The 27,447-nt window shown below is 42.6% G+C and overlaps 2 protein-coding genes across 4 annotated transcripts in view; one reads left to right on the forward strand and one right to left on the reverse strand.

Annotated features, from left to right (window-relative positions):
• On the forward strand, nt 1–20,343 carry PTGR2 (prostaglandin reductase 2). 3 transcript variants are annotated; one of them, XM_083398952.1, is made up of 10 exons: nt 1–107; nt 5,422–5,501; nt 8,294–8,412; nt 9,880–10,071; nt 10,172–10,342; nt 11,780–11,989; nt 15,818–15,939; nt 16,798–16,885; nt 17,403–17,442; nt 18,220–20,343. In XM_083398952.1, exons 2-10 carry the CDS (start codon nt 5,465–5,467, stop codon nt 18,282–18,284), a joined length of 1,044 nt encoding a protein of 347 aa, XP_083255078.1. In that variant the 5' UTR covers nt 1–107; nt 5,422–5,464; the 3' UTR covers nt 18,285–20,343. The 3 variants fall into 3 exon arrangements, with proteins under 3 accessions (XP_083255078.1, XP_083255080.1, XP_083255079.1); XM_083398953.1 differs by lacking the exon at nt 1–107 and adding an exon at nt 345–364; XM_083398954.1 differs by lacking the exon at nt 10,172–10,342.
• Nucleotides 18,718–27,447, reverse strand: part of TMEM62 (transmembrane protein 62) — a 21,744-nt gene continuing 13,014 nt past the window's right edge. The window contains exons 10-15 of the mRNA XM_083398759.1: nt 27,065–27,178; nt 26,465–26,549; nt 25,921–26,025; nt 24,398–24,516; nt 22,975–23,296; nt 18,718–22,712 (exon numbers count right to left, since the gene is read on the reverse strand). Of these exons, the coding sequence (XP_083254885.1) occupies nt 22,979–23,296; nt 24,398–24,516; nt 25,921–26,025; nt 26,465–26,549; nt 27,065–27,178 (741 nt within the window). The 3' untranslated portion in view covers nt 18,718–22,712; nt 22,975–22,978. The remainder of the gene's footprint in view (nt 22,713–22,974; nt 23,297–24,397; nt 24,517–25,920; nt 26,026–26,464; nt 26,550–27,064; nt 27,179–27,447) is intronic.

Below are 27,447 nucleotides of genomic sequence, written 5' to 3' on the forward strand. Positions count from 1 at the left end.
GCACATGCTGGGAAGGTCTTCTCCGGAGGGCTAGTTGCCCTTCGCGCGATTTCTTGGCGATCCGGAGCGCAAAGGACTGGCTCGGGCCTGCGTGCATTACCGACAAGGTGATCGGCCGGTTTCTGCCTCGGGGGGAGAAACGGGAGGAGGAGGAACCCAGCCCCCCTGCAAAGGGCTTTTCCTTTTCTCCTCTCCAGCAAGAAGCATTTGCATTGCAGGGACTAGCAGTTACTAGCTTCTTTGGGGAACGGTAAAATGGCAGTAAAATGTTTGCTTTGCATGCAAAAGGTCCAAGGTTCATTGCAAGGCGTCTCCAGGCAGGCGGGAGCCCCGTCTGAAGTCCCGGGATTCGCTGCTAGTCGAGGTACACAATACTCAGCTAGCATGGTGGACCAGTGTTCCGACTCGGTGCAAGGCGCCTTCTAAAGCTGCCTATGGGACAAACTTTAAATAAGTTTCCTTGCAAAACTGTTGAGTCCCTTGCCTCGCCTTCTGTGCAGCCTGCTCACGCCCACCTCCTGACCACCGAAGCAGCTTTCCTGCCTCTTTTTAGCAGATGCATGACAAGAGCTGCATGCCAGGCGGAAGTTCAGCAGGTGAAGTCCCCCCCCCCCTTGCACGGTGGTGCGGTGACTGAACAGTTTCCTTGCCTAAACTTTCCTTTGTGCAGCTATTAAGTTAGTAGGAACCAGCAAGAAATGAAATGAAAACCTAGATGTGAGCTGCCGCCTCTGGTGCGGTTGACACTTTGGAAAGTGTTACCAATTCTTGCGTAGGTGATCAGCGAGGACGAGGGGAGGCATATAGAAATCAAAGGGCGACATGTTTTGTCTGCAAAATAGAAGAATCATAGAATTGGAAGCGACCATCCAGCCTTCTGCAATGCAGGAATCTTTTGCCCAATGTGGGGTTCAAACTCACATTCCTGAAATTGAGTCACTTGCTCTACCAACGGATCCATCAGAGATTCTCTTGTTGTTGTTCTTCTTGCACATATAAGTCAGGAAATTAGATTATAGGTTTTGGTGGGACCTATCCTGATATTGGGACGCAGGTGGCACTGTGGGTTAAACCACAGAGCCTAGGACTTGCTGATCAGAAGGTCGGCGGTTTGAATCCCTGCGACGGGGTGAGCTCCCATTGCTTGGTCCCAGCTCCTGCCAGCCTAGCAGTTCGAAACCACACAGTGCAAGTAGATAAATAGGTACTGCTCAGGCGGGAAGGTAAATGGCGTTTCCGTGCACTGCTCTGGTTTGCTAGAAGCAGCTTAGTCATGCTGGCCACATGACCCGGAAGCTGTACTCCAGCTCCCTCGGCCAATAAAGTGAGATGAGCGCCGTGACCCCAGAGTCGGCTACGACTGGACCTAATGGTCAGGGGTCCCTTTACCTTTTATCCTAATGTTATATAGGAACTTGGCTCAAAGATGAAAAGTGAATGCCCCTCCTTGGCCCTGCTTCATGTTTTCCTTGAGTTGTCCCCCTGGCCAGAATGTGGCCTTGATCTCTACCTCCTGAGTGGATAGAGACGGCTGTGTGGGGTGTTATAGAAACTAGCCTGCTCAACTAAGGACAAAAAGCTTTGTGCTGCCCACATTTGCCTCTGGCCCTGCTATCACTGGCATGTGGCCCCTGGAAGGGTCACCAGAGGGCAATGTGGCCCTTGGGCGGAAAAATATATTCACCCACCCAAGTAATATCTGATGGTTATATGTCACCAGATAGCATTTTCCAGCTTTGTTATCTGCAAAGCCTGTCGAGCAAAGGGCATTCACCTACAGCTTCTCTTACTAATTACAGTATTTTATTATTATTCATTCAATTTCTATCCTGCCTTTCCTCTCGTAGGAGCTCACCATGTCAAACAGATCTGCAGTTTAAAAGTGAAAGAAAACAAAAGTGTTCTAAAAGAGTTTAAACATTGTAAAGACGATTACTGTTAGAAACATCTAAAAGCAGTGCCAGTTGAAAACATTATTCCACCCAGTGACCTCACGGTTGCCAGGAACAGTTTACTTTCTTTTTTTCTTTTAATGCCTAGGTCTGCAGCAATTCAGAATGTAGTTCCAGTAACATGTCTGCAAGGTCAAGGACCAACCAGAATGTCACAAAATTGTGGCAAGCTTTGAATGCTCCAGATCTCTTCATAAGGCGGGATGGGGTGTGGGGGAGAGAACCTAAAACAAGAAATGTGAGATTTAGGCTGGCTGTTGTAGCTTGTAGATTTAGATCCAAGATAGTCACTCCCTGAAGTTTAACTATCATGATGCATACCTAGAATTCGGGGATAAAAAAGTAATGGCTGATCCCCATCTCTGGCTTGTAAACCACATGCAAGGGTTCTCCCATAGCTTTTTAAAAAAATGGTTTGTGCATCTTGCTTTTCCTTTGCACTTTTAAAAATTGTTATTATAGAATAAAACAAAGCATGACAAATTACAAACAACTGGACCCCCCACCCCGTCACTTTTCATAATATATACATTCAGGCTTGTTGTTTTTTTCCTTTAAAAAACTGGGGTGCCAGTTCTCAAGTGATGTGGGTGCCAGCACAAAATGGCTGCCCTGTGGAGCAGAACAAGAGTTTATATACCTTTGTATGCATTAGTCATAACAACAAGTAATAATCCAGCATGTTTTCTGAGTCTATGCACTACTAGGATTTGGAGGCACGGATAAATAAACTACCCTTCCCTTATGCAAGCTAAAGGAAGTGCCTGAAATTACAAGCTGAAGCTCTTTTCAAGGGCTGCCTCTTGTGCCCTGGGCACTCAGGGAAAGTTCAGAAAATCACAGCGTTTTTCTCAGTATGCACATCCCTTTTGCTTATGGAAGTTTTCCATAAGCTATAGTTTTCCATTTGGTCAGAAATGGGAAACGATGATTAACAGCTTTGAAAACAACCCAGGATATTAATTCACAATTTATTCATTTGAAGTTGGTTTAATATCATGGCTTGCTCCAGAATTGCTAACCATTGTTTCCCAGTTCAGACAAAATGGGAAAGTATAGACTTGGTTTGCTTGCTGGCTCTGAAAGGCAGGGGCATGTGGGTAGTGTGTGCTTCAAAATTAAGCCAAGATCTGATCAAACACTGTCTCGCTCTGTAGGACAGGCATGAAGATGAGAGGATTTCCCCTCTGTGATCCTTGAATTCCATCCCTGTATTTTTGAATCCCACTCCCATGTTGCATTATAATTATTTTGTCCACCTCCTGCTCTGAAATAAGTGTGCATCTGTTTTAATGTGATGACTGAACATTCAATGGAATAAAATGTCAGCTTTAAAAATGCATTCAAAAACATACGAAGACCTTCTATAAATAGTGTAATTATTTGCTAATGCTGTCCACAAAGTAAAATCTCAGTTTGCCTTGATAATTCACCATTCTTCTTTCAATATCAGCAAAGTTTGTCCTTTGCATTTGATTCTGAAGTGTACTTAAGTGTAATGTACATACTACCTGTTGCTCAGTCCAGCTTATCATAATGTGCAACTGTTATTAGAATTGTGAAAACTGCTATTAGAAATGGGCAGGTGTTTCAACATAATGTAGGGCTGCCATATATCTTGATTTTCCAGGACGTGTTCTGGAATTTGCCCCTGGAAATGGTGTCCTGGATCATTTCTGAAATCTGGCCATTGTGTGTGGGGGGGGGGGGGTAAAATTGGGCCAAACATGTCCCAAACATGCCTCCAAAAGCTCAACAACTCTGTCCTGATTTTCACTTCTGGAGATATGGCAACCCTAAGTCTGGTTTTTACTTTTAGAAATATGGCAGCCCTAACATAATGGGTAGTGTGTATGCCATGGTGTTCTAATTTTAGCATTATGTATCTGCAAAAATAGAGCTTGCATAATCCAAAGGTGAGTGCCCAATCTTTACATAACAACATATTACTTTCAAAGGTTGTGTGGTCTAAATGCTTCATGACACTTTGTATCACTAATGTGATATTTGACTTCACAGTCACCTCTACTCCTCTTTCAAGCGGCTAAGGACTGCAAACGTTTGGAAGGATGTACATGCTGTGCAGCTATACAGACATTTCAATTTTCGTTTCTTAAAAACTGAAGATTTCAGCAGTGCCATTGTTTCCCCAAAATGGCAGGTCTTCTAATAAATATAATAAAATAGCATGACTGTCACAGGAATTAGGGTGGGTGTGATCTTTCTTCTACCTGGAACAAGACTGCTAGTTAAACCAATCCAGATCCATAATTTAACAGCAAGAAGACTTTTACCTTCTTCAATTCAGCAGGAAAGTTCACAGGAAAGGATTGTGCTGTTAATGGTGCAGTATCTCTGATGATGATAAAGCCATGCCATTAGTAAGAGTTTGTAGGTGCAGTTCCTCAATCGTATTTATGTTGTTATGGTTAGTTATGTTAATGGTTATTATTATGGATTTACTTGTAATTAAGTCTGCTTAGGATTGCGGCTTTTGTACTTGAAGATCTACCAACCAACGTTGGTTCTTCTCTGGTGTTGATGCTGGAAAATGCATTGTCCTTGGCAGAAGCTTTGACTTAATGCCCATTGAAATCCAGCTGCATAGAAAAGCCAGGTTGCAAATGCTTTTCAACGGCTGAGCTTTGGGTTCCTGCCCATTGCCAGAACAGTTTCTGAAGCATATTAAGACGAAGTGCTAGTGTTTATATTAATGTTATTTTTAAAATGGCTTTTGTTTGCATGGTTCTTGCATATTTTAGCAAGCCTAGCTTTTTCCCTCTTTGTTCTTTACACCATGCTTTTGCAATCTGTTCTTCACCTTCTGTGCCTGCTAACATTGTTTCCCATCAACATACTTGCAAGTCCTAGAGGCCGAGAAGAAAGCACAGCACTTTGCTGGATTTTCGTACCTAAAACTCTGATAGATGCTTAGTTGTTTGTATTTTCTGTGTCTGTGGGAAGCCAATTAATGTCCAAAGTGATAAATCTAATCCCTCTCTTTGACTTCTTGCGTTGGCTTAGTTAGCCCACAACTCTAAGCCATGGTTTGTCTAGCCCAAGTGTGGTTTGTTTGATCCTCCAAAACCTGCCCAACATACTCACCATGGCGTATTTTCTGTCTACAAACTATGATATGAAGCTGTGCCTTGTTTTTGGATTATGAACCTTAGCTTGATTGGATGATGGTTTGGTGTTTTATCTGCTCTCAACAGCCTTGTTTAACTAAATGCTTGCCAAGTTACAAAAGCACAATGCAAGGGCAGCTGGAAAACAAAACAAGCCTTGGTGGAACAAGCCATAGCTTGTTTGCATCTCTGTGAGACAACTCATGATTTGCTGAGCAGACCATGGTTAAAAGAAACCATGGTCTAGTGTTATGTGTGAACACAACCAAAGTCCTCTCGTTTATTACCCTAAAACAGAAGTCCTGTAACCTTATCTGTGTTGAATATCTTTTGCTTTGCAGTGAAACCTACTTCCAACTGTGCAGGATTTTGGCAAGAGGACTGATGATTATACAAAGAGTTGTGTTGAGCTCACGCCCTGGTATGTTTCTACTTGTCGGAGAACGATAATGAGTTTGGTGTGCTTGCATAATGTGGAAGCTAGGCAGGAAAAATGCAACTACCAGCCAGATTTCTGCAGAAAGCTTTTGACAGTCATGCTAAAAAGCCTGTGGTGAAACCTTTTAGCGGCTTATGTAAAATCTTCAGAGAGGCATTCACAGCAGGCATTCTTTTTATACCAGAAGTGTTTTTGAAAATTATCTTTGCTGTTGTTGTAAGAATGCAACAGTGTAAGCAATAGGCTTACTAAGAATAGTATCATCTTACAAAGCGTGGTGTGAACTTAAGACCATATGTTGTAAGTAGCAAGAGCTGCACATGCATTAGTGATTCATACCAATAACAATAGGGAACAATTTAGTACCAGTAACTAGGTATGGGAAAGAAATCCAGTTCAGTCCACCTTTAAAGGCAAACCTGCTTAATTCATGCTTTCTGAAAGGATACGTTAACTGAAACCACAGTCATCCTCTGAAATCTGCAGGTCTCCAAATGTTACAATTCGCATGCACAAAAACACATACAAAAGTGCACATACTAGGGTAAAGCATGCATAAAAATGCACCTATCCATCAAAATAACCTGCAAAATGCATGGTAGGAAAACTTGATTTGTAAACATATGTATCATAGGCTAAACCTGCATATAAAAATGTGTAAATTAGTATAAGTTATCACTAAAATGCTAATGAATTTTCATGAGGACTTTCAAAACAAAAATCATAAGCTGATTTCAAAATGTGGAGAACTGAATATTGGAAAATGGGGAGGAAGAGAATGATTGTACACCACCTTGAGATCCTTGGAAGATAAAATGTGTTTATAAATCTAATAAATGAAATGAAATGAAAATGAAAAATTAAAAGTTAAGATTTGAAAAATGACAGAGAATCTGAAATTGGCAAATTGGCCAATCCCTACAAAGAAGTAATTGATGAATGGCTAAGATGGCTGCATATATCCTTCTAGCCAGTTGTTCATTTCTCTTTCCTCTCAAGTTTATTAAGCATCCTTGCTCTTAAGTTTTCATTATCTTTTCCCAACTTTTTCCATTTATGTCGCTGGCATATTGGAAAGATACCTTTAAGTAGTTCCCAAGCTCCTGAAATCCTGTATCTAATTCAGATAAGTCCCAGAGTTTTTTCCAGAGCTTGCTTTATTTATTTATTTATTTATTTATTTATTTAAAAAAATTCCATAACACTGTTCATTTAAAGAAAAGAAAAAATCAGAGGGCTTTACAACAATTACACATAAAACCAAATATGATTAAAAACCATGCACGGAAATCAGGAATCGATTAACTATTGAGGAAATAAGCATTCTTAATTGCCTGCATAATTCTGACAGAATAGAAAAGTTTGCAGCAGGCGATTTGAAAGCTGAAACAGACGGTACCTGCTGAAACTCATGTAAGCATAGTTAGAATATCATTGAACTAAATATGCTTTGTCAGGCCTGGAGTCAGCAGACAGCAATGGCAGGCGGGTGCTGGGGGCCCCGGAGGGCCGACTTCAGCTGATGCTGGCTCAGACGGATCTTCATTGTCCTTTTTTTTTTTTAAGTAGGCCTCAATGCTTAGAGGAAAACACAGGCGGCTACAGTTGCCTCAAGGCCCAGAGAAATTTTTTGGGGGGGAATGAAGATAGTGGTGATTGCAGCTATCTGGGCTGGTGCAGTGCTTCTGCTCGGTGGATTGTGGGTAATGCTAAGAGGAGTACTTGGCAGCTGTGGAGCACTTTTGGGGCACCTCCTGCTCCTCTAATCCAGGGCTCCCCAAACTAAGGCCCGCAGGTTGGATAAGGCCTGAGGGACTCGTTTATCTGGCCCACGGCGAATGCCGCCGCCACCCGCTCTTACTGGCACTGCGCTGCGCTGCGCGGCTGCCCACTTCCGGGTTGGAGGAGCACTGGAAATAGTTTGTGCACATGCGCAAGCGTTATTTCCGGTGCACATCTGGGTCGGAGGAGGCCTGTGCACATGCACACAAGCTATTTCTGGTGCTCCTCCAACCCGGAAGTGCGCTGGAAATAGCGTGTGCGCATGTGTATGGCCATGTGCTCCCCCGCCCTCTGGCCTGCCACATGGTCAGTGCTGGAGGCACTGGCCCGAGGCGTGGTAGGTTTGCTGACCCCTGCGCTTCTTACTGCCTACCCAGTCAGCTCTCTGGTGCTGCCAGGAGGGGGGGGGTACTTGGGGGAGGACCTCAAAGGGCTCAGGGCCTCCTCAGATCTGTTCCTGGCATATGTATCACACTCAATTCACAAGTTTTAGAAATAATGGAGGACTGCCTGGAGGAAGCAAGCAGGGCAGGCAGGAATAGCAGCGAGATGGAGAAATATACAGTACTAGGAGGAAGGGAAGTCAGAGTTGAAACATAAGGAGACAGGGAGGAACTGATAGGGAGATGCCTGGGGTAGGAGTTCACAGGATGAGGCAATAAAGTTTACTGGAGTTCAGTTATTGGTTTGTTTTGAGTCATCTGAGCCCAGATGTAGATTTAAAACTCTTATTTAGCTGCTCTAGCCGCCCTCCGCAGCTGTTCTGACAACTGCCTAAACCAATATGTGACGGACGGGGAACAAGCTTGCTGGGCTTTTCCCTCATTCCCATCCCGCCCCATGCAAGGAAAGGTGCCTGCTTGCTGTCTGAAGTTAGAAATATAACCCTGCTTTCCCCTGGCGCTTGCCCAGTTGCTGGAACGCTTGAGGAGGGTGAGCATCTGGCCAAGAGAGAAATTTTGCCATTCAACTTGTAACCTAACCCATTCTAGGTGTCAATGGAGAGCCAGTTGCAGGAAACTTTCGTATGGAGGAAGCTACCCTACCGGATAAAGTTGCTGAGGGTCAAGTCAAAGTTCGTACACATTATCTGTCTGTTGACCCGTATATGGTAAGTATGTGTGGCAGGTGTGATAAGCATGCAATAAAATTTGGAGCTCACAGAAGCTCAGTTTGCCAGTTGTAGCATTTAATGTGATCAAAATTATTCATATTGGCTTATGTACAGTTTTGATTTGGCGGTCTTTTGGCCAGCATAGATAGCTATAAACTGAGGTCCTGAGCATGCATGTGCAAGATATGTATACACATACTTGTCTTTGTTTTCCTTGGTGTGGCCCATATAAATTGCCTGAGTGTTTAAAACAGTTAGGTGATCACAGTAGTCAGGATTGAAAGTAACATAACTTAGGGTTCCCATATTTCTAAAAGTGAAAATCTGGACACAAAAGCTTGGCAAGGTTCTGAGATTATTATTTTTTTGTAAAATCTAAATAATAATAATAAATGTTTTTGAGCTATTCTTAAGGAAATTCACCAAAATCTACACTTCTGACATGGATTGCCATACGTCCGGACGCCATATAACCAGACCCTAACATAACTGCTATCTGTGTATGTGTGTGTGTGTGTGTGTGTGAGAGAGAGAGAGAGAGAGAGAGAGAGAGAGAAGACTATCGGGATCTTGCTTTGCTTCTGTCATGAGAATGTGGACATCCCATAGTGTTACATGTATGAGCCAACCATGCAATCTCCCAAGTGTTGTTCATAGCTAGATAGCTTTTCTTTGAAGCCTGCTTGAGTGCTTCCAGTTCTCTTAAAATTCCTTCACTGCTCTACATCACAAATATAGAATTATGAGGGAACAAGGCAGGAAATAAATAAATAGATGATAATCAGTATTAAAAATCGAGATATGGAATCTAGGAGCTAAATCACACTTTAAACTTAGGTTATGGGTGCAACAAGGGAATATCTAGGCTCGCTTTTTTATAACCAGAGTACAAAGCTGAAAGTGAATGAACTGCAGCTAAAATCTTATGTTCATTTTTCACATGGTCTGATCCTTATCTGAAGACTGCAAAAACAAAGCCATGCTTCCCCTGCCCACTCACCCTAATATTCTTAAGAGGGTCTCTTCTCCAGTCTTCAGAGAGTGGCTGGAAGTGGGGAGGCAGAAAAAGGTCCTCCTTTCTTTCCACTATACAGTTTTAATCTGAAATTTTAGGCACAGTATTGCACCCAGAGCTCAGAAACTGCTCGCGCTAATGAAATTCCCTGTCGCAAAACGCGCCTAGAACAATGGGAGTTTTGAACGCTGATGAAAATAATAATAGCATAGCCCTTTAGTCAAGCAGAACTGAATAGGATTTCCTTCAGTGTTACTGTGCATTGCCATGCTGTTAATACAGGAAAAATTAAAACACCCTGTTGTGAAGAGGAATGGATGAAGATAGAAGCAAAAAGCTCCAAAGATAAGACAGGGTTTTAGTTGTTGGTAATGTTAAGAGAGGTTCAGAATAACTATACATGGTTGTATTTTAAAGGATTATCTCATGGCAAACATTTTGTCTTTCAGCGATGTCGTATGAATGAAAACTCTGGATCTGAGTACCTCCAGTCCTGGAAGTTGTCTGAAGTCACTGATGGTGGGGGAATTGGTTCTGTGGAGGAAAGCAAAGATGCCCGTTTTGCTGCAGGAGACTTTGTAACTTCCTTCTACTGGCCCTGGCAGACGAAGGCCATCCTAGATGGGAAGCAGCTTGAGAAGGTAGAGTTCTTGCATAGAGGAAAGGCAGCTGATTGTTCCATTTAATTCAGGGGGTTGGGGTGCTATAACTATGCCTTTTAAACAACTTGTCTCTGTTCAGATTGATCCACAGCTTGTAGACGGTCATCTTTCCCATTTTCTGGGTGCAGCTGGCTTGACTGGGCTGACATCTTTGCTAGGAATAAGGGAGAAAGGACATGTGTCTCCAGGTGCCAATCAAACTATGGTGGTCAGTGGGGCTGCTGGTGCCTGTGGTTCATTGGCTGGGCAGGTAAGCTGGTTTAAGACTAGTATTTGCATCTTAAGAGGAGATTTTTGCGTTTTCGCATATTTTGAGGTAAAGTGTATTAGCTGCAGATGTAATTGTGTTCATGTTATCCCAGTGATGTCGGAGCCACCAGATGAGAAACCATGGACCATGTAGTGAGGATGCTGAGGCTCCTTCCCATGCCAATGTCCACCCTTGAGAAATGGAGTTGGTACTGATGTGTGGAAGAGCTACAGCAGGGCTCCTCCTTGTGGTTCCAGACTTCTCACGTTACCCCAGTGGTGAAGGATGGAATAGTGCTGTAGTGACTCCAACGTCACAGGAATAGCAACAACAACAACAACAAAAAACAAGCATAAGATTTGGACCAACCAACATATTCAAATCTCCTTCATCTCCTCAACACCCCAATGGAAACCACTTCTAATCACTCACCAGAAGCTGGCTGAGCTTTCACCTTGGTGGGGATAGAAGGTGAAATTGAGGGCCTTTGATTAAATCAGTTTTGCATAGAGGGGGCCAAGGCTGAGAAACAGTGGCCCAGGAGAGATAGCCAGGGATGTGTGGAAGGCCACAGACTCATGATATGGTTGGCATTTCATAGACCTGCTGGCTGTGTGAACCAGCACCTCCAAGTGGACACATTTGGTGGTGTGATTTTTGTGATTGTAGCAGCTTTTTTTCAAGCAAATCACTGTGGCTGTGAGTCTGCTGCACGAGACAGAGTCCTGTCCACATTTCATAATTAGTTAGCTGTTAATCCACTCCCCCGCTCCACATTTGAATTAGATTGAAGTAGTCTACAGCAACTTTGGTCTTTTCTATTCATACCACATGGCCCTTTCTATTGTGCTTTTCCCCTCTTCTGATTTGTTGATTCTATTATGCTGATTAAGTACCAAGAGGGCATGTCCACAGAGGGCATGCACACCTTGTTGTTGTTGATGTTGTTTTTGTTGTTGTTTTTAAAAAAACCTTTCCTCGCCCAAGAAGTGCATAAAAGCACAAAGTCAGGCAATTGTCCATTTACTTGTGCAGTTTTTCTGATTTTGTGGATACCTGAGGGATCAACAGGTGGAGGAAATACTCTATGCATAGGAAATAGTTGCAAGCAGTGCCAGAAGACCATTGAGTGCCAGAAACCATTGAGTGCCAGAAACCATTGAGGAAGTAGTGGACATGGTAAAAGGAGTAGCAGAAAGTGACAATCGATCCACTCATTCATCCCAAAGCACCAAAACAAATTATCTGCAATCCCAAGTGGAGTGAATTGGAACCAATTTTGTGGACAATCTCTTATGCACTGACTTCAGACCCTCACTCTTGTGTTTCCACTGTATCCTGGTTTTTTTCTTAGAATTCGTCATGATGCATGACAAATTGTTGCATAGTGCTAGAAGTTGATGAACTGCAGTGATTGTGGTTATGATGCTTCCTAAGATAGGTTCCCTGGAGGGCTGTTCCAGAGTGGTTGGTATCTGTGGCACCGACGAAAAATGCTCTATCCTGGTGTCAGAAATGGGGTTTGATGCGGCTATCAACTATAAGAAAGAGGATGTGGCACAACGGCTGCACGAGCTCTGCCCGGCGGGAGTGGATGTGTACTTTGACAATGTTGGTGGAGACATCAGTGATACAGTGATCAGTCAAGTGAGCATGCATGTTACCCGTTTTGTGCTGTCCCATAAATTACTCTGGATTTCATGCAAACTGGTAGAATTTTACTGTAAATCTGTCTGACTGATGAAAGACAAGATTATCACAATAACCTTGCCCAGCTATGCTGCTAGGACCTTTGTGAGGCTTCTTATGAACCCTCTTTAGGCATTTAAAGAGGTTAAAAGTGCATAGACGGGGCAGGTAGTGCATATACAAGTCTCTGCCCATGGTGTCCCTCCCCCCCCCCCACATGTGCTCATCTCTGACTTTTGCATGCTGACTTAAATGGCTTAAAAGAGGTTTTTGCATCTGTTTAGCTGATTGCAGGTGGGAGCGAGCAGCTGAGTACACTTGCCCCAGGCGTTGGAGGGTTAAGTTGGTTGGGGGGCCCCACTAGGGATGGCTGCTTTTTTGTTTGTGTTTATAACTTTATTCTAAGGGATGGCGCTGTAGGTTAAACCACAGAGTCTAGGACTTGCCGATCAGAAGGTCGGCGGTTCGAATCCCCGCGACGGGGTGAGCTCCCGTTGCTCGGTCCCTGCTCCTGCCAACCTAGCAATTCAAAAGCACGTCAAAGTGCAAGTAGATAAATGGGTACCGCTCCAGCGGGAAGGTAAACGGCGTTTCCGTGTGCTGCTCTGATTCGCCAGAAGCAGCTTAGTCATGCTGGCCACATGACTTGGAAGTTGTACGCTGGCTCCCTTGGCCAATAAAGTGAGACGAGCGCCGCAACCCCAGAGTTGGCCACGACTGAACCTAATGGTCAGGTGTCCCTTTACCTTTACCTTATAACTTTATTCTAAGAAGACTCCTCCCCTGGGCCTCAGACAAGCTCCACACAGGCCTGGCTGAATGTGCCTAGAAGTCTCCAAGTGACTGGGAGCCCTGCTCCATCTGGATTCCCAATCACACAAAGGCTTCTAAGGATCTTTGGTTGAGTGCAACTAGAAGTCCCTTTAGACCTTCACACTCAGCATGCAGAGGCCTGAGAGGAGCTCCCACCTGTTGGGACATTGAAGGTGGAACTTCTGTGTGCCTCCCTTTCCCTCTACAAACTTTTAAGCCTGGTCCGTTCAGGCAAATGTCCAAAGACAGCTACAGGGCCACAACTTATAAAGAGTTTTTAAAAGAACAGTTGCGCTGGGAGTTTAGTGGTTCTGAGGCAGGGGCAGGAAGGAGATCTTTCCAGTTATTGCGCTGGCTTGTACTTTGGTCTCTGGAGATTACACTGTTCGCTTCACTCCACTGTGCAGTTTCCAATAGACATTTTTTTTAAATGGACGCTGCAATCCTATGCACGCTTACTTGTGAGTTCCGTTCAGGGCAGTGTGACTTAGGTGTAAGTAAAAGGATTGCACTGTAAAAGTGGCTAATAGCCTTTCTGAATCTTTCGTTTTAAATTCATTTTTTTGTTTAATTAATTGGAGTCTGTGTGCTGCCCTTCTGTTCAGCTGTGGACACCTGAAACAATTCAGAATGAAGCAGCCAGAGATCTAGAGCACATTCCATCTTTAAGAGTTAAACTAGCTCCCTGCTCCGGAGTCAATTCAAAATGCCAGTACTGACATCCACAGTGCTATCCTTAGTATGTCTACTCAGAAGTGATCCCCATTAAGTTCAATGGGATTGACTCCCAGGTAGGTGCATATAGGATTGCAGACTTTACAAAAGTATAGCTATCAGAAGGAGCAATTCCTCTCATATGTACCTTTTTAAATGCTCAACCGGGCTCTGAATCAAAGCTGAAGAACATTCAGTTCATCTGGCCTACATTCTGCTACAACAACCAGAAATATAGTCTTTTCATGTACTCTTCTTTTATATGAAAAACAAGAGTAAATATATGTCAACGTACCCTCCATCTCATTCAATGGTAAGACATGGAGCAGAAAGAGTGTTGTAAGAACTCTTTGCCTTCGAGCCTGACTTGACCACCCTTGCTGTGGACTTCTAGACAGGTTGTTATCATTTGAGACAACCTTCTCACCTGCCAGATGTGGTCTGTGGGAGGTGAGAGAGATGATAATCTGGCCTGCCATCCTGATCCAGTCCCCTGCTCCTGGTGTAAAGTGTTCTTGTGGCACATTTCAGCTGGATGGGAGAAAGCTTTCTCCATTTCACTGCTATTGTTCATGTTGCTTGGCATGGTGACAAGTTAAATTTGTTCCCCTGTAATGCACCATTGACTGAGATGGAGGGTATGTTGACATATATTTACTCTTGTTTTTCATATAAAAGAGTACATGAAAAGACTATATTTCTGGTTGTTGTAGCAGCATGTAGGCCAGATGAACTGAATGTTCTTCAGCTCTGATTCATACTGCATAGTAAACACACACTGTTTCTTTGGGCTGTTCTCTTAATTGGCATAAACCAGTTAACAACATTTAAACATTTTAACACTTGCCATTTAGCAAGTGTTTTCAGACTGCATACTGGGGTCTCTCAGAAGCCAATTGGGGTTCCCCTATGAGAATATTGGTAGTGGCAAACACATTTCTCCACCAGACAGTTCTGGTTTGCTGGTGGGGGGAGTGCGGGTTGACCCACCTTTGTTGTGCAAAGTTGCCCCTCCAGATAGCAACAATTCAGTAACACTCGGGAAGCATTGCAGAACAACTGTTTAAGTAGACTGGTGTGTGGACAGACCAGTATAAACTACCATCAATGCACTGCTATTGTGTCAACATGTTGCAACATACACCCACAAAAAGGCCCGCCAGTCTGAAGGGCCTCCCAGTCTTTATTGAGCATTAGTTCTTATTTGTTAATGGGACAGTTATATGACAATGAGCATTCATGCTCGTTTGTATGCATGGTGTTTACAGTCACGTCTTCCCATTAATTATTTGTTCATCTTTTACTTTTCAGTGCATTTCCCTGTCACTTTCCTAATTGCAAACAGTTGCTGTTTTAAAGTGGATTTGTTGTGCCACTGCAATTTAGGGTTCACCTACAGTGGTGCCTCGGGTTAAGAACTTACTTCGTTCTGGAGGTCCGTTCTTAACCTGAAACTGTTCTTAACCTGAAGCACCACTTTAGCTAATGGGGCCTCCTGCTGCTGCTGTGCCGCCGGAGCACAATTTCTGTTCTCATCCTGAAGCAAAGTTCTTAACCCGAGGTACTATTTCTGGGTTAGTGGAGTCTGTAACCTGAAGCGTATGTAACCCGAGGTACCACTGTATACTGTTGTTTAATGTGAATAGTAGGCCCCTGTACCTCCATTAATTCTCCTTCGCCCATATGATGTTCTCTTTTAAATCACGACCTTCCCATACATTCTGCTCCTTCAATGTGGATCTCCTCATACCCTCTCCTTTTCAGCATATATCTGGTATGAGAAAATTCAGATTGAGGAATGAGAAAGTGTAGGAAGGTGATGATTTGGAGGAAACGATCGTATGGAAAAGGGAGACTTAATGGTGGTCCAGGAATCTTACTATCCACATTAAACACAGTATGGATTACCCAATTTTAATAAACTTTAATTGTGCAAATTTGGACTTCTGATATGTGTTTGAATTCCTCCCACGAAATAGTGACAGTCTGTAGGGGGAAGCTTTAGAGCTCCATGATACTTCCACTTCCTTGTCCTTTTATCACAGAAGCTGAGACTTTACTGTTTTCTGTTTCCACCAACCGCTGCTCGCAGAATCTGGGGCAGATCTTATTCCTTGAAGGAAATCAAGCACTCAGCAATGCAGCCCTAGATCCCTTCTTGAGGAACAGAGCAATGGAAACAGAATGTACTTTATGTATGTTTACAGCTTAGTCTTTATGGCAAGGCAGTAAAGTACTCTCTCATTTTGTCTCCAACAGATGAATCCAAACAGCCATATCATTTTATGTGGCCAGATCTCCCAGTACAACAAGGATGTACCTTACCCCCCTCCTCTGCCTCCTGCAATAGAAGAAATAAGGAAAGTGCGAAATATCACAAGGTATTTCTCCTTTGTTGGCCTAGCCACCTCCTGGGCTGAACACATTAGTATTAATTATCATTATTATTTATTAAATCTCTATACCTCCCTGTATCTGAGGATCACAAGGAAGTTTACAATATCAAAACACAAAAATACACAACCCAGTAACAAAGAGCAACAACCGCACAGTTTAAAAGGCCATGTTAATATTTTTTTTGTCACAAGGGCAGACTTACTAGATCTTTGGATTGCAGCACCTTTATGGAAAGTTGTCCCCCTAAATGTTTATTTGAAAATAGAGATCAATCAGATATTTACTGAAACCGGTATCCATGTTGCTTACCATCAGTGAGGAAGCCACTTGACAGAAAACAAGCTGGGAAGAAAAGCTTCCATTCACTCTTGAGGGACATGCGCCTAGTGCTTGAAGCACATGGACAAATGTGCAGCTAATAAACTGCTCGTTGGATAAATGTATGTGAAGTAGGGAAATGTTTTCTTTTGCAATATCGCTTAATATTGTCAGATGTTTGGTACGCTGAGGATGCACACTAACCTGGGAATAATCCCCACTGAACTCAGTGATACTTTCTTTGGAACAGGCTTGCCTAGGGTTTCCCTGTCACTTTCCTAATTGCAAACAGTTGCTGTTTTAAAGTGGATTTGTTGTGCCACGGCAATTTAGGGTTCATCTATACTGTTGTTTCTGCAGAAGATGGATCTGTTGGGCTAGAAAATCTAATTACTGCTTTCAATTGGTAACTGCTGTAGTAATCCCCTCTTGCACGCAGAATTAAATCCAAAATGAGCCTTCTGGAATGTTTTCAGCTAACATCACTACCTAATGAATGAAACACCCACTCTCCTGTTTCATAGGGAAAGATTTCTAGTTCTGAACTATGTGGAGAAATTTGCAGCTAGTACTATGCAGCTCTGCCAATGGATCAAAGAGGGGAAACTGAAGGTATGACACAAATCTGAAGGTAATTGCATACGGGTTGCAGCTCTGGCTTTTAATTGTGAAAACCAGCTTTTCTCATTTGTCCTGGTCATTGTATAGTGCCTCGAATATCCTATTTCATCCAATGAGCATAGAAGCTTTTTTAGAAAAACAAAAAATTATTAATCTAGACTGCTTTCAGCTTCCAAAATGAGAGCTCAAAAGGAACAATATGGAGTGGCTTGCAAAGCACTGAGGTTCAAAGCTTGGGAACCCTGCACATGGGGTTTTGAAAGGTTGGTGGGGCAACCCACCTGTCAATCGTGTAACTGGCAAGCGGATTGGCTGGCTGGGTTGGGGCTGGCTGAAGATCTGACCCCCAGAGCAAAAAACGGTTCCTCATCTTTGACTCTAGTGAATTAAATGAGGTAAATCTAACTTCTTTTGATATATATTTTTTATTCCCCAGTGTTTGCTTTTAGGAAACAAAACCAGAGTAGAAAACAAACGCCTTATACTTTCTTATTTTCTACTTTTACAGGCTAAAGAGACTGTAGTAAAAGGCTTAGAAAACATTGGAGGTAAGGTATTTGTTCTTCACAGTTACCTGTCCTTAAGTACAAGGCAGGGATGAACTATAGTCTAGTGGTAGAGCAGGTAGACAGCCCCAGGCTTTCCAGCTCCAGTTGAAAAGATCTGGTAACAGGTGTTGTAAAGCATGTTCTTCAACCTTTCCCCACCCCCAACCCCACGGAGGATGTTGGACTACATATCCCATCATTCCTGGCCATTGGGTAAACTGGCAAGTGATGATTGGAGTTGGCTGCATGAGGGCCCCTGTCAGCAGTGCTGTTTTTCTAGAAATCAAAGTGCTAGAACTCACCATGAACATCTCCCTCACTCTCTTAGAATATGGTGGAACTGAGTTCCTGTGAGTGCCCCCTTAAAGAAAACAGCCCTGAGTGTAGGCATTATAAATATGGCTTCCTATGAACACTAAAGCTATGGGATGCTAACTTTATCCCTTACACAGTTTAGGAGTTTGATTTAAACTGAATTTACTTCAGTTTAAAAGCATTTGACTATAAATCTATACAGGAATAAAATCTAAGAACTGTGTTAAATAGTTGGGCATTAAAAAAATCTCAGGTAGCCATTGTTCCTTTTTAACAATGCATTAATGCTTAACCTTACAAAAATTGTCAGAAGAAAAATCATTTTATAGGCACGAAACTGATCTTTGCATTATGATTGTTTTGGTACATTTAGAAACCAAGTACATTTAAGTCCAGTAAGAAGTGATTCTTAAAAAAAAAAGGAACAATGCTCTTTTACTAATTATTTTCTTTTTATTGTAGCTGCTTTCCAGTCTATGATGAGCGGGGGCAACATCGGAAAACAAATAGTGCTTGTTTCTGAGTAAATAAGACATCGTACTGTTTCCTGAGGGTCAACTATGAAGAAAAAGCATCTTTTATTTGCAAAAGTTTGGCACGATAATCTCCTTGGATAGGTTCTCCCGTTGCATAACCAGAAACAGATTTCTAGTTTCGTATTCTCATTTAATAGCTGACATTCTTATCTCACTGTTGTGACACTAACAGAAGGCCAGTCCAAGTTTTGATTCCAGGTCCCCTTATCTGATGTTCCATGTGTATTTCTGTACACATTGCCTTAAGACAGGAATTTTGTAAAAGTAAGAATATTATCTGTGCTGCCCTTGAATCTCAAGTGTCTGAATACTACTATTTAGCAATAATTGTGCCACACTGTTATAGTATACCTTGGTTGTTACTAGATGTGAGAGGACAAAGATAAATGCTTCTGATACTACAGCTGTTAAAGCTGTTTAAAAAAAGAAAAGTTCTAACTTGGCTTCTTGATTAATGTGATCAAGTGTCCTTCTAGGTACAGTAACCCGATTCCTTCAGTTCTTCATAATCCTGCCCACAATAGAGTATACATATCATTTATTGTATGCAACAAAAGAAATCAAATTTTGTAAGAACAGGCCACACCACAAATTTTATTATCACATTGTATGTATTTGGGTTAAAGATAGGGGAAAGTGTGTGGCTAGGTGCATGAGAGTTGTGTAGTGTTATAACTAATGCAATGAATTTGGGAGGTGCCTGGTTTGAATCTTGAAGCTGTCATGAACTTGCCAGGTAAGCATAGGCAAGCTCAGCCTCACCTGCCCCATCTACAATGTGAAGGATAATAATACTAACTTAGCTTACAGGTTTGTTTTAAGAATAATGAGATTTTATATATGAAATGCTTTGAACACACAAGAGCTACACAAATGTTAATTACCAGCACTGCAATTAAGGTATATGTTCATCTACTTGCTCAGTGATGAAATTCTGCAGGAGCTTATTAGTGGGATAGGAGAGCTGGGGAAAAAAATTCACATCTGGCAATCAATGCGCCCCCTTGGTTTCAGATAGTACATGGGTAGATGAGTCTAAAAAGTCCGGGACACAATTTTCACAACTCTCTCGCGTCTATGGTGGCTCATTTACCTGAAGGAATATATTTAGCATTAAGTCTGGAAGTGTATACCTGATTCCGCCAGATGTGAAATATGTTGACATTATTTTCAGCTCTCCTATCCCACTAGATCTCTTACAGCATTATTGGAGTACACTACTACGTAACCCTAAATTCATGCATCTGAATCAATTACACCATTTCTGAATTGGAATTGGTAGCTGGTGCATGATGACTCTGTGCCTGATCATACCAAAGGAAGCCCATGTTTCTCCTGTGAGATAGATCTCTCTTATATTCAAAAGAAAACTGGCAAACAGAAGCCATTACTTGCAACTCCAAGAATGGGTTTAATACGCCTTAGCATGTGGGTGGCGCTGTGGTCTAAACCACAGAGCCTAGGGCTTGCTGATCAGAAGGTTGGCGGTTTGAATCCCCGCGACGGGGTGAGCTCCCGTTGTTCAGTCCCTGCTCCTGCCAACCTAGCAGTTCGAAAGCACGTCAAAGTGCAAGTAGAAAAATAGGTACTGCTCCGGCAGGAAGGTAAATGGCGTTTCTGTGCGCTGCTCTGGTTCGCCAGAAGTGGCTTAGTCATGCTGGCCACATGACCCGGAAGCTGTCTGCGGACAAACGCCGGCTCCCTCGGCCTATAGAGCAAGATGAGCGCGCAACCCCAGTGTTGTCTGCAACTGGACCTAACAGTCAGGGGTACCTTTACCTTTAGGTTCTTTCTATGGGTATTAATACTGTGCCAAAGTATATATAAATGTAACAGGAATACAGCTGTGCAATTTAGTCTCTACTATGGGGCTCATCTTTCGGTGGGATAGGACTTAACTTTCTTGGTGTATTCCTGGATGAGCTTGTTAGAAATTTTGTATTATGGTTTTAAATTTTTTGCTTTTCAACGGTGTCTGTATTCTATCTTGCATTGCTTTGGCCCTTTTTTTGGTAGAAATCAACTAACATAATAAATTGTAATAAAATAACTGCTGATATCATCTTCAAAAACAAGACAACTTTCAGAGGTTGCCCACTTGTGGGGGGTGGGCAGTAGGCAGAGTGGGAATTTTGAGAAAGTGCTGTAGGGGCATAACACAAAATGGCTGCCACATGCAAAAAGACAAGGAAAAAAAGTCAGTGTCACCATATGGTGCAGGCATTCCTCCCCCACCAATGGGAAACAGCTACTTACATCAGCTGCTATCACACCTGTGTACCTCTCCTCTGTTCAGAACATATGGCGGATGGGTGTCTACTCTTGTCATCCAGTGGAATATGGAAACATTTAAGGGAGAGGCTGAGCCACTACAAACAAACTCAGTAAGAAGAGCAAACAGCCTTTATGTGCATCGTGAATTTTTGAAAGGATTCTTACTCTTGAGGCCTTTTGCAGGCACACCAGTGCCCCATACTATAGTAGTGGCAGCCTAAACAACCATTTGAGTAGTAGGGATGGAACTAAATAACACACATTGATATTTGCTTATAGCGAGGGTAGCCTGATTCAAACCAGCCAAGCCTCCCCTGCAACTTTATCTCCTGCTTTGATCGGGTGATAAAAACTCTGTCTGTTCTGTAGTGTGATCTTTAAAGAGCAGACAAAGTGCTTTATCTTCTGCTCAGGAGATAAAACATCCCTCTGACTGCCTCATAAGAGTGGATTTTGATGGAGCAGTCAAGACTGATAATATATTTCTAATCTCAGCAGAGAGCGGAGAGATAAAAGGCAGCATTTCCCCCCTAACCTCATTCCAGAGCTATGGGAGGGGAGCTGTCATTTACTCTTAAGGAGAAAGCAGGGGAGAGGCAGAGTGGTGGTGCTTAGCACTGCGACTGGAGCTGTCACATCTCTGAATGCTGTGTTTCATTTTGAGAAAGATGTTTTATAAAGGGCAACCAGAGGGATGTTTTGCATAGACTGATCTGTACAAAATAAAAGGTGCAATTTCCAGCTACTCTTACCCCACTCCTGGAGGGTTGGAAATGTGGCAAGAGAACATATATATGAGTGTTTATATATGAATTGAGACTGCATGTCTAGTGTGCTGCATGTACATGTGTGGAGAGTAGGGGTGTATGAAGTTTGCATTTTTTCAAAATTGCGTACGAAATACCACTTGATTCACTATTTCATGTACTCCTTGAAGTGAGCATGCATTAAGATTCCGCCAGTGTTCACAGGATTAACCCCCTCCCCCAATATAGCAACTCCCAAGGCTTTTTAACTTCAATAGGAAGCTGCTTGAAGAGGTCATTCAGTGATTTGGTTTGAAGGGTCACCAGCATGCAGATGACCTCTAACTCTAGTTTTCATTCTCAGCTTATTAAAGTGAGGTAGCAGAAGTGCAAAATCAGTGATGAGCTGGATCAGGGCCAACACACAAACTTAATGTTAGCAAGACAGAAGTGCTACGGATAGGTGATGCATTTGCTCAGGGAAGTGGAGTTCAGTCTATTCTCGATGGCGACATGCTGCCCTTAAAGAATCAGGTTGTATGTAGATCTGGCTTTGTCACTAAATATCCAAATAAAAGTTGTGGCAGCATGAAGAAATCTTGTTTGTATTGTTGCACGTTCTAGGAGCTTACCGAGGAGTTCATGTTTCCTTTCGGAATGAGGCACAGCAGAGACTGTGGTGTCTTTATGATATATGGTTTATTTACAACCTGAGCCTATGATGGAGGGCTTCACAGCATGAACACCCCAAGAGGGCCTTACTTCCCCCTTAGCAGCAGCCTTGGATTAAAACAGAAATCAAATATCCTTCTTGCTATCTGGCTTCCCAGCCTGAAGCTTTGCTCACATCTTTCTGTTAAAAAAATAAATTAAAAAATCATTGAAAATTTCAGTGGGGAAGTAAAAGTGCAGAAGGTGAAGAAAACCAAAACAAAACCAAAACAAAAAAGTGCTTTAAACTGTGGTCAATACAATATATGGGTATATAAGTAATATGATTGTTCTGTTATGGCCAAATCCATAACAGCGTGTGCTTCCAGAGCACCTTATATAAACACAGGTATCGTGCGCCTGATATAAACGAAAAGTAGAAGCAATTGTATTCCATTACAATATTCCATTTGAGAACTTCATTCAACATGAAGGTGACAGCAATTCAAAACAAAATTACAAATGTAATAAGGAAGCAGCTCCTGGGAAAGACATTACGGATCCCTTTACAGCTTTGTGTAACTGAACACCCTATTATGCCGCAGTTTGGAAATAAATTAGGGACAGCTCCAAGCCTCCACATTCAGTTGTTCAGGCTGCAGAGATAGCATCTACACAGACCTGCAGTTCACAGCTTCACCACTTAACAATTCAAGTGAAATGGTACTTCAGTTGCCCGAAAAGCAGCCTACAGTGGTACCCCGCAAGACGAATGCCTCGCAAGACGAAAAACTCGCAAGACGAAAGGGTTTTCCGTTTTCTGAGTTGCTTCGCAAGACGGATTTCCCTATGGGCTTGCTTCGCAAGACGGAACGTCTTGCGCCTTTTTTTAAGCCGCCAATGCATTCCTATGGGAAACCGTCAATACGCAGCGGTGCTTCGCAAGACAAAAAAACTCGTAGAACGAAAAAACTCGCAGAACGAATTAATTTCGTCTTGCGAGGCACCACTGTATTAAGAACTTTGTGCATTCTTCATTTCAACAATAAAGCTTCTCAGCATAGAAGACTGCAATGTCCAGGTTCTGTAGACCAGAAAGAGGGTTAGGCCCACAGTCCACAATCTCAGTGGAGATAAGAAGAAAGCCACAGTTCCATATGTCTTCAACAGGAAAAAGCAGGAATAGACCTGCCACAAAAACAGGAGTGCCATGCTGAGGTGGATGGGCCACTGTTTGGCATGACGCAGATAGTAGCCAAAGCCGTATCCTTGGCAACGCAGCAGTAGACACCAACATGTATATGCCATCAATGGTACGTTAAAGAATGCCACCTGCAAGACAAAATAGATATAGGTCCATAGATTCATACAGCTGGAAGGGACTCCAAGAGCCGTCTAGTCCAATCCCCTGCAATGCAGGAATCTCAACACATGGCCCCCCATTCCATTTGAAAGCATTCCAGACTCTGCTTAGTTGTCTCTAGACAATACCACCATCATTTTGCCTTGCATTTTGTGCAATTCTGTGATCCCCCAAAGACACACACAGGACAGCTGAGTGGGTGCTTTCCTGCAGAATGCAGCAGTTCCATCAAGAAGGGATGCAAAGACATTTTGAAAAACATGTTAAGAGATGATTGCCTTGTATCCTTACAGTACTCCCTTCTCCAGGAAAAGGCAGATCAGGCTACAGTTGTACATGCCTAGTTTGCATCCAGGCTGGATGATGATGATGATGATGATAACAGTAATGGATTGCTGCAATGTGCTTTACATGAGGCTGCCCTTAAAGAAATGTTTGGAAACTTCAGCTGGGATCCAATTCATGGAGCATGTTACAGTGGTGCCCCGCAAGACGAATGCCTCGCAAGACGGAAAACCCGCTAGACGAAAGGGTTTTCCATTTTGGAGGTGCTTCGCAGGACAAATTTCTCTATGGGCTTGCTTCGCAAGACGAAAATGTCTTGCGATTCCTGGGGTTTTTTCCGCTCCCCACCCCCTTTTTCTAAGGCACTAAGCTGCTAATAGCCTTTTAGCAGCTAATCTGCTAATCCCTTAAGCCTTTAATAGCCGCTAATAGCCGCTAAACCGCTAAGAGCGCTAATCCGCTAATGGGCTTGCTTCGCAAGACGAAAAAACCTCTAGACGAAGAGACTCACGGAACGGATTCTTTTCGTCTTGCGAGGCACCACTGTACTTTGATGTTTGCAAGCTACACTGGCTTCCTATTAGTTTCCAGGAACAACTCCATGATAATAACACATAAAATGCCCTAGAGTCTATTAGATTTATTGCTTAAAACATATCATAATCATTTCCCCCTCAAAACAAATATTTAGGTTGACCACCCTCACTACAATTTCTTTCAAATGAGATGTTTCAAAAAACATCAAACGAGAGGCAAATTGTTAACCAGTTTACTAAGAATCCTACCTGCATAATTCCAACAAGGAAGGTTGTACTGCCTTCAAAGAAATGGCCATCAACAACGACTCCAAAGGAAAAGCAGACGCCCAGATGTCCATCTATAATATCACCAATAAACCAGGGCCCTATAGAGAAGAAAAGTGCATTACACTGAAAATGACAAGAACAACTTGTAATCTAGCCTACCTAGCCCCCAAATCACTGTCTTAAGGAAAACAACATTTTGTCCAATATCCATTAAAACAAGTCATGACAACAAAACCCAGGTAAGGTATGAGTGTAAATAATGCAACTGATAAGCAGTGACATATTGTTAAAGGTTAGATTTTGTTGGATTTATAATTTAGGCAGAAAATAGAACCCTTAATTTTATTGCATTGCATGATTTGGGTGAGCTTCCTTGACCTGCACAAGGAAAGGTGGGAGATGAGTATTTTTTCAGACATTTCCTAAGTGCGACCGTGATCAAGTAGCTAGAAAGCTGGACTTGGATCTAGGAAACCTGGGTTGTGCCCCACCTCTGTCATAGACTGTAGGCAAGTCACTCAGAGTGGCCGAATCTGTAAACTACTTTGCGAAATTAGAAGTGCTAAATCTTAAAACAGTACACTGTAGCAATAAGGGCTGAAATGTGCACATTTTTAAAAGCACTGCTCAACTTGCACTGCATTCTTTAATTTCTAAGAATTAGCGTTGTTTTGGGCAGCACTGGTGCTTACATGGTAGCACAATGTCAGGGAACTGCCATTGGAGCTGGAGGCGGAGAGGAGGCTCCAGAGGGATGGCGGAGAGGGTCCCAGTAGGGAGAGAGGTAGCCCATCCGCTGGGGAAGGAAATCAGCGTAACACCAGTGGAGAAGGGGGGCAGATGGGGGAATCGGAGAGGTGGCTCCAGGACTCCTCGCCGGAGACCAGCGGAGAGGGCACGGGTACTCCACTGCCCACACCCACTTTGCGCAGAAGACTTCCGCGCAGGCAGAGTAGGAGGAGACTGGGCGTCAAACAGCTTCTATGCTGGAAGAGGTTCAAGAAATGCCCACTGACGGATTCTGCCAGCGACTGAGGCAGCCACGGAACTTGAGGCTGTCCAGACAAAAAGGGTTCAACCAGGCAACCTAGCCAGGAGTAACGGCAACTTACGCACGAGCAACCCCTAGAACCATTACACACAAGGACTTGCTGGGTGCCTCTCAGCAGCCTTATTCGGGTATCTTGGGATTGTTATTCAATGCCTCTTACACAAACCTGTAGCTTGCCAAATATGAAAACATTCCTACGTGGTATATGATGTCTAACAAATTATCTCCTGAAATTTACAAGTTATTTGTAATCACTATTCAGGCAAGCTTGGGTACCCTACAGATGTTTTCTGCCCCATGTTAAGAGTTGAATTATAAATTTTACAGAATGCAAATACATGTTTTTTTAAAAAACAAGCCGTTATTTAGTTAAACACAACATAATTGAGGCTTTTGAGCTAGAAGCTCTATTGGCATGTCCATGAACTCGCTGTGCCTGTTTGCATCTTACCCAGAAGAGTATAGAAGCTCAACAGGAGAAATGAGTGGTAGAAAAAGTTGATTTTGCTCAAGATGTGAAGAGAAAAAGAAGCCCGCATTGCTCTGCCCAGAGGTCCTAAAATGGAAACAAACTTTTAATTTGAAGTCCCTACTTTTAAAAACAGAAATACAGTAACTTTTTACAAAATGATACATTTACAGCACCATCAAAGGACAGATTCATTCACTGAAATCAATGGGATGTTGTGCGAGAAAACTTCCCGGTGGATTGTGCCCAAAATCCACCCAAGATGCATGGACACGTATTCCTGAAGTCTTTGAGACATTTGACATTTTCAAACCAAACCAAAATTTAGCTGTTCATTAGTACCTATCTTTTGAAGAATAGAATACTCAGCCTACAGAGGCTATTACGTAGATTCTTTTTAAAGGGGCAGGGGTAGAATCAATCTGAAAATCACACTGGTGCATTTGCTTAATTTAAAGTACTGGTACTTAAAGAAAAAAGGTAAGGAAGGATCAAAATTGTGTTCAAGAAAAAGAATTTCTCTTACTTTTAAGTGTAGGATTTCCTCGATACCGGAAAATAACCAATAAGGCAATTTGAACTACAACCATTAGTACAAACACTACTCGAACCTGAAAAAGAAAGAATACAATTATATATATATATATATATATATATATATATATATATATATATTTAGTAAGCCAAACACAGCCCCCACAATATTGATCTCTCATAATGTGGTGGGAGAATAAAATTTATTTACCACCATTTGGGAATCATTGAAGGCAACAGACCAAAAAAACACTAAAGGATCAAGAGGGAAAGGAGATCACACCCACCCACAGCAAAAGTCAAATCAAGCATGATGATGTTTTCCATGAGTTTTAATCTTTTCTTCTTTTAAAATAGTGCCACAAGGACTCTGGAAAGGATGCAAAACTTTTCTTATCCAAAACACTTTTGGATGCATGCTGTGTATTTGACAACCTTTTATTTTCTACACTGTTTTAGCTGATTTTGTTACCTTTATTTTTTATTGCCATCTGTTGCGAACTGCCAAAAAAAGCAGTTGCTGGCGAAGTGTGCTAAAGAAACTTCTGCCCCCACACAACTCACTCACTCTTTCCTCCTCTGGAATACTCACCAATACATAGAGGTCAGTAAGAAGCACCCAAGATGCCAGAAGGTTAAATGGGAGGGAGAGGTTTTCCTCCATAGCAAAGGTATGAAGCCGAGTGGCATTCCTATTACTGGCATCCTAAATATGGGAACACAAAGAAATGAACAAGACTTTCAAATGTGTGATAATAAAACAACTCAAAATCTTTACTAGTGAAAAGCCCATCATTCTGTGGTGCGGTGTGTGTGTAAACGTGCACATGTGAGTGGGAGGGCAGGTATGCATATTGCAGGGAACCTGGGATCACAGCCAGTGATGGTTTGGGCATCCCATGTCGTGGGCAGTGGATAGATTTCGCCTTCACTGCAAAGTATTCCCAAGCGCAGTTTTTTTATTTTCTCACCAGA

This window comes from Podarcis tiliguerta (genome assembly GCF_965153285.1).
Source record: "Podarcis tiliguerta genome assembly, chromosome: 1".
NCBI lineage: Eukaryota > Metazoa > Chordata > Lepidosauria > Squamata > Lacertidae > Podarcis > Podarcis tiliguerta.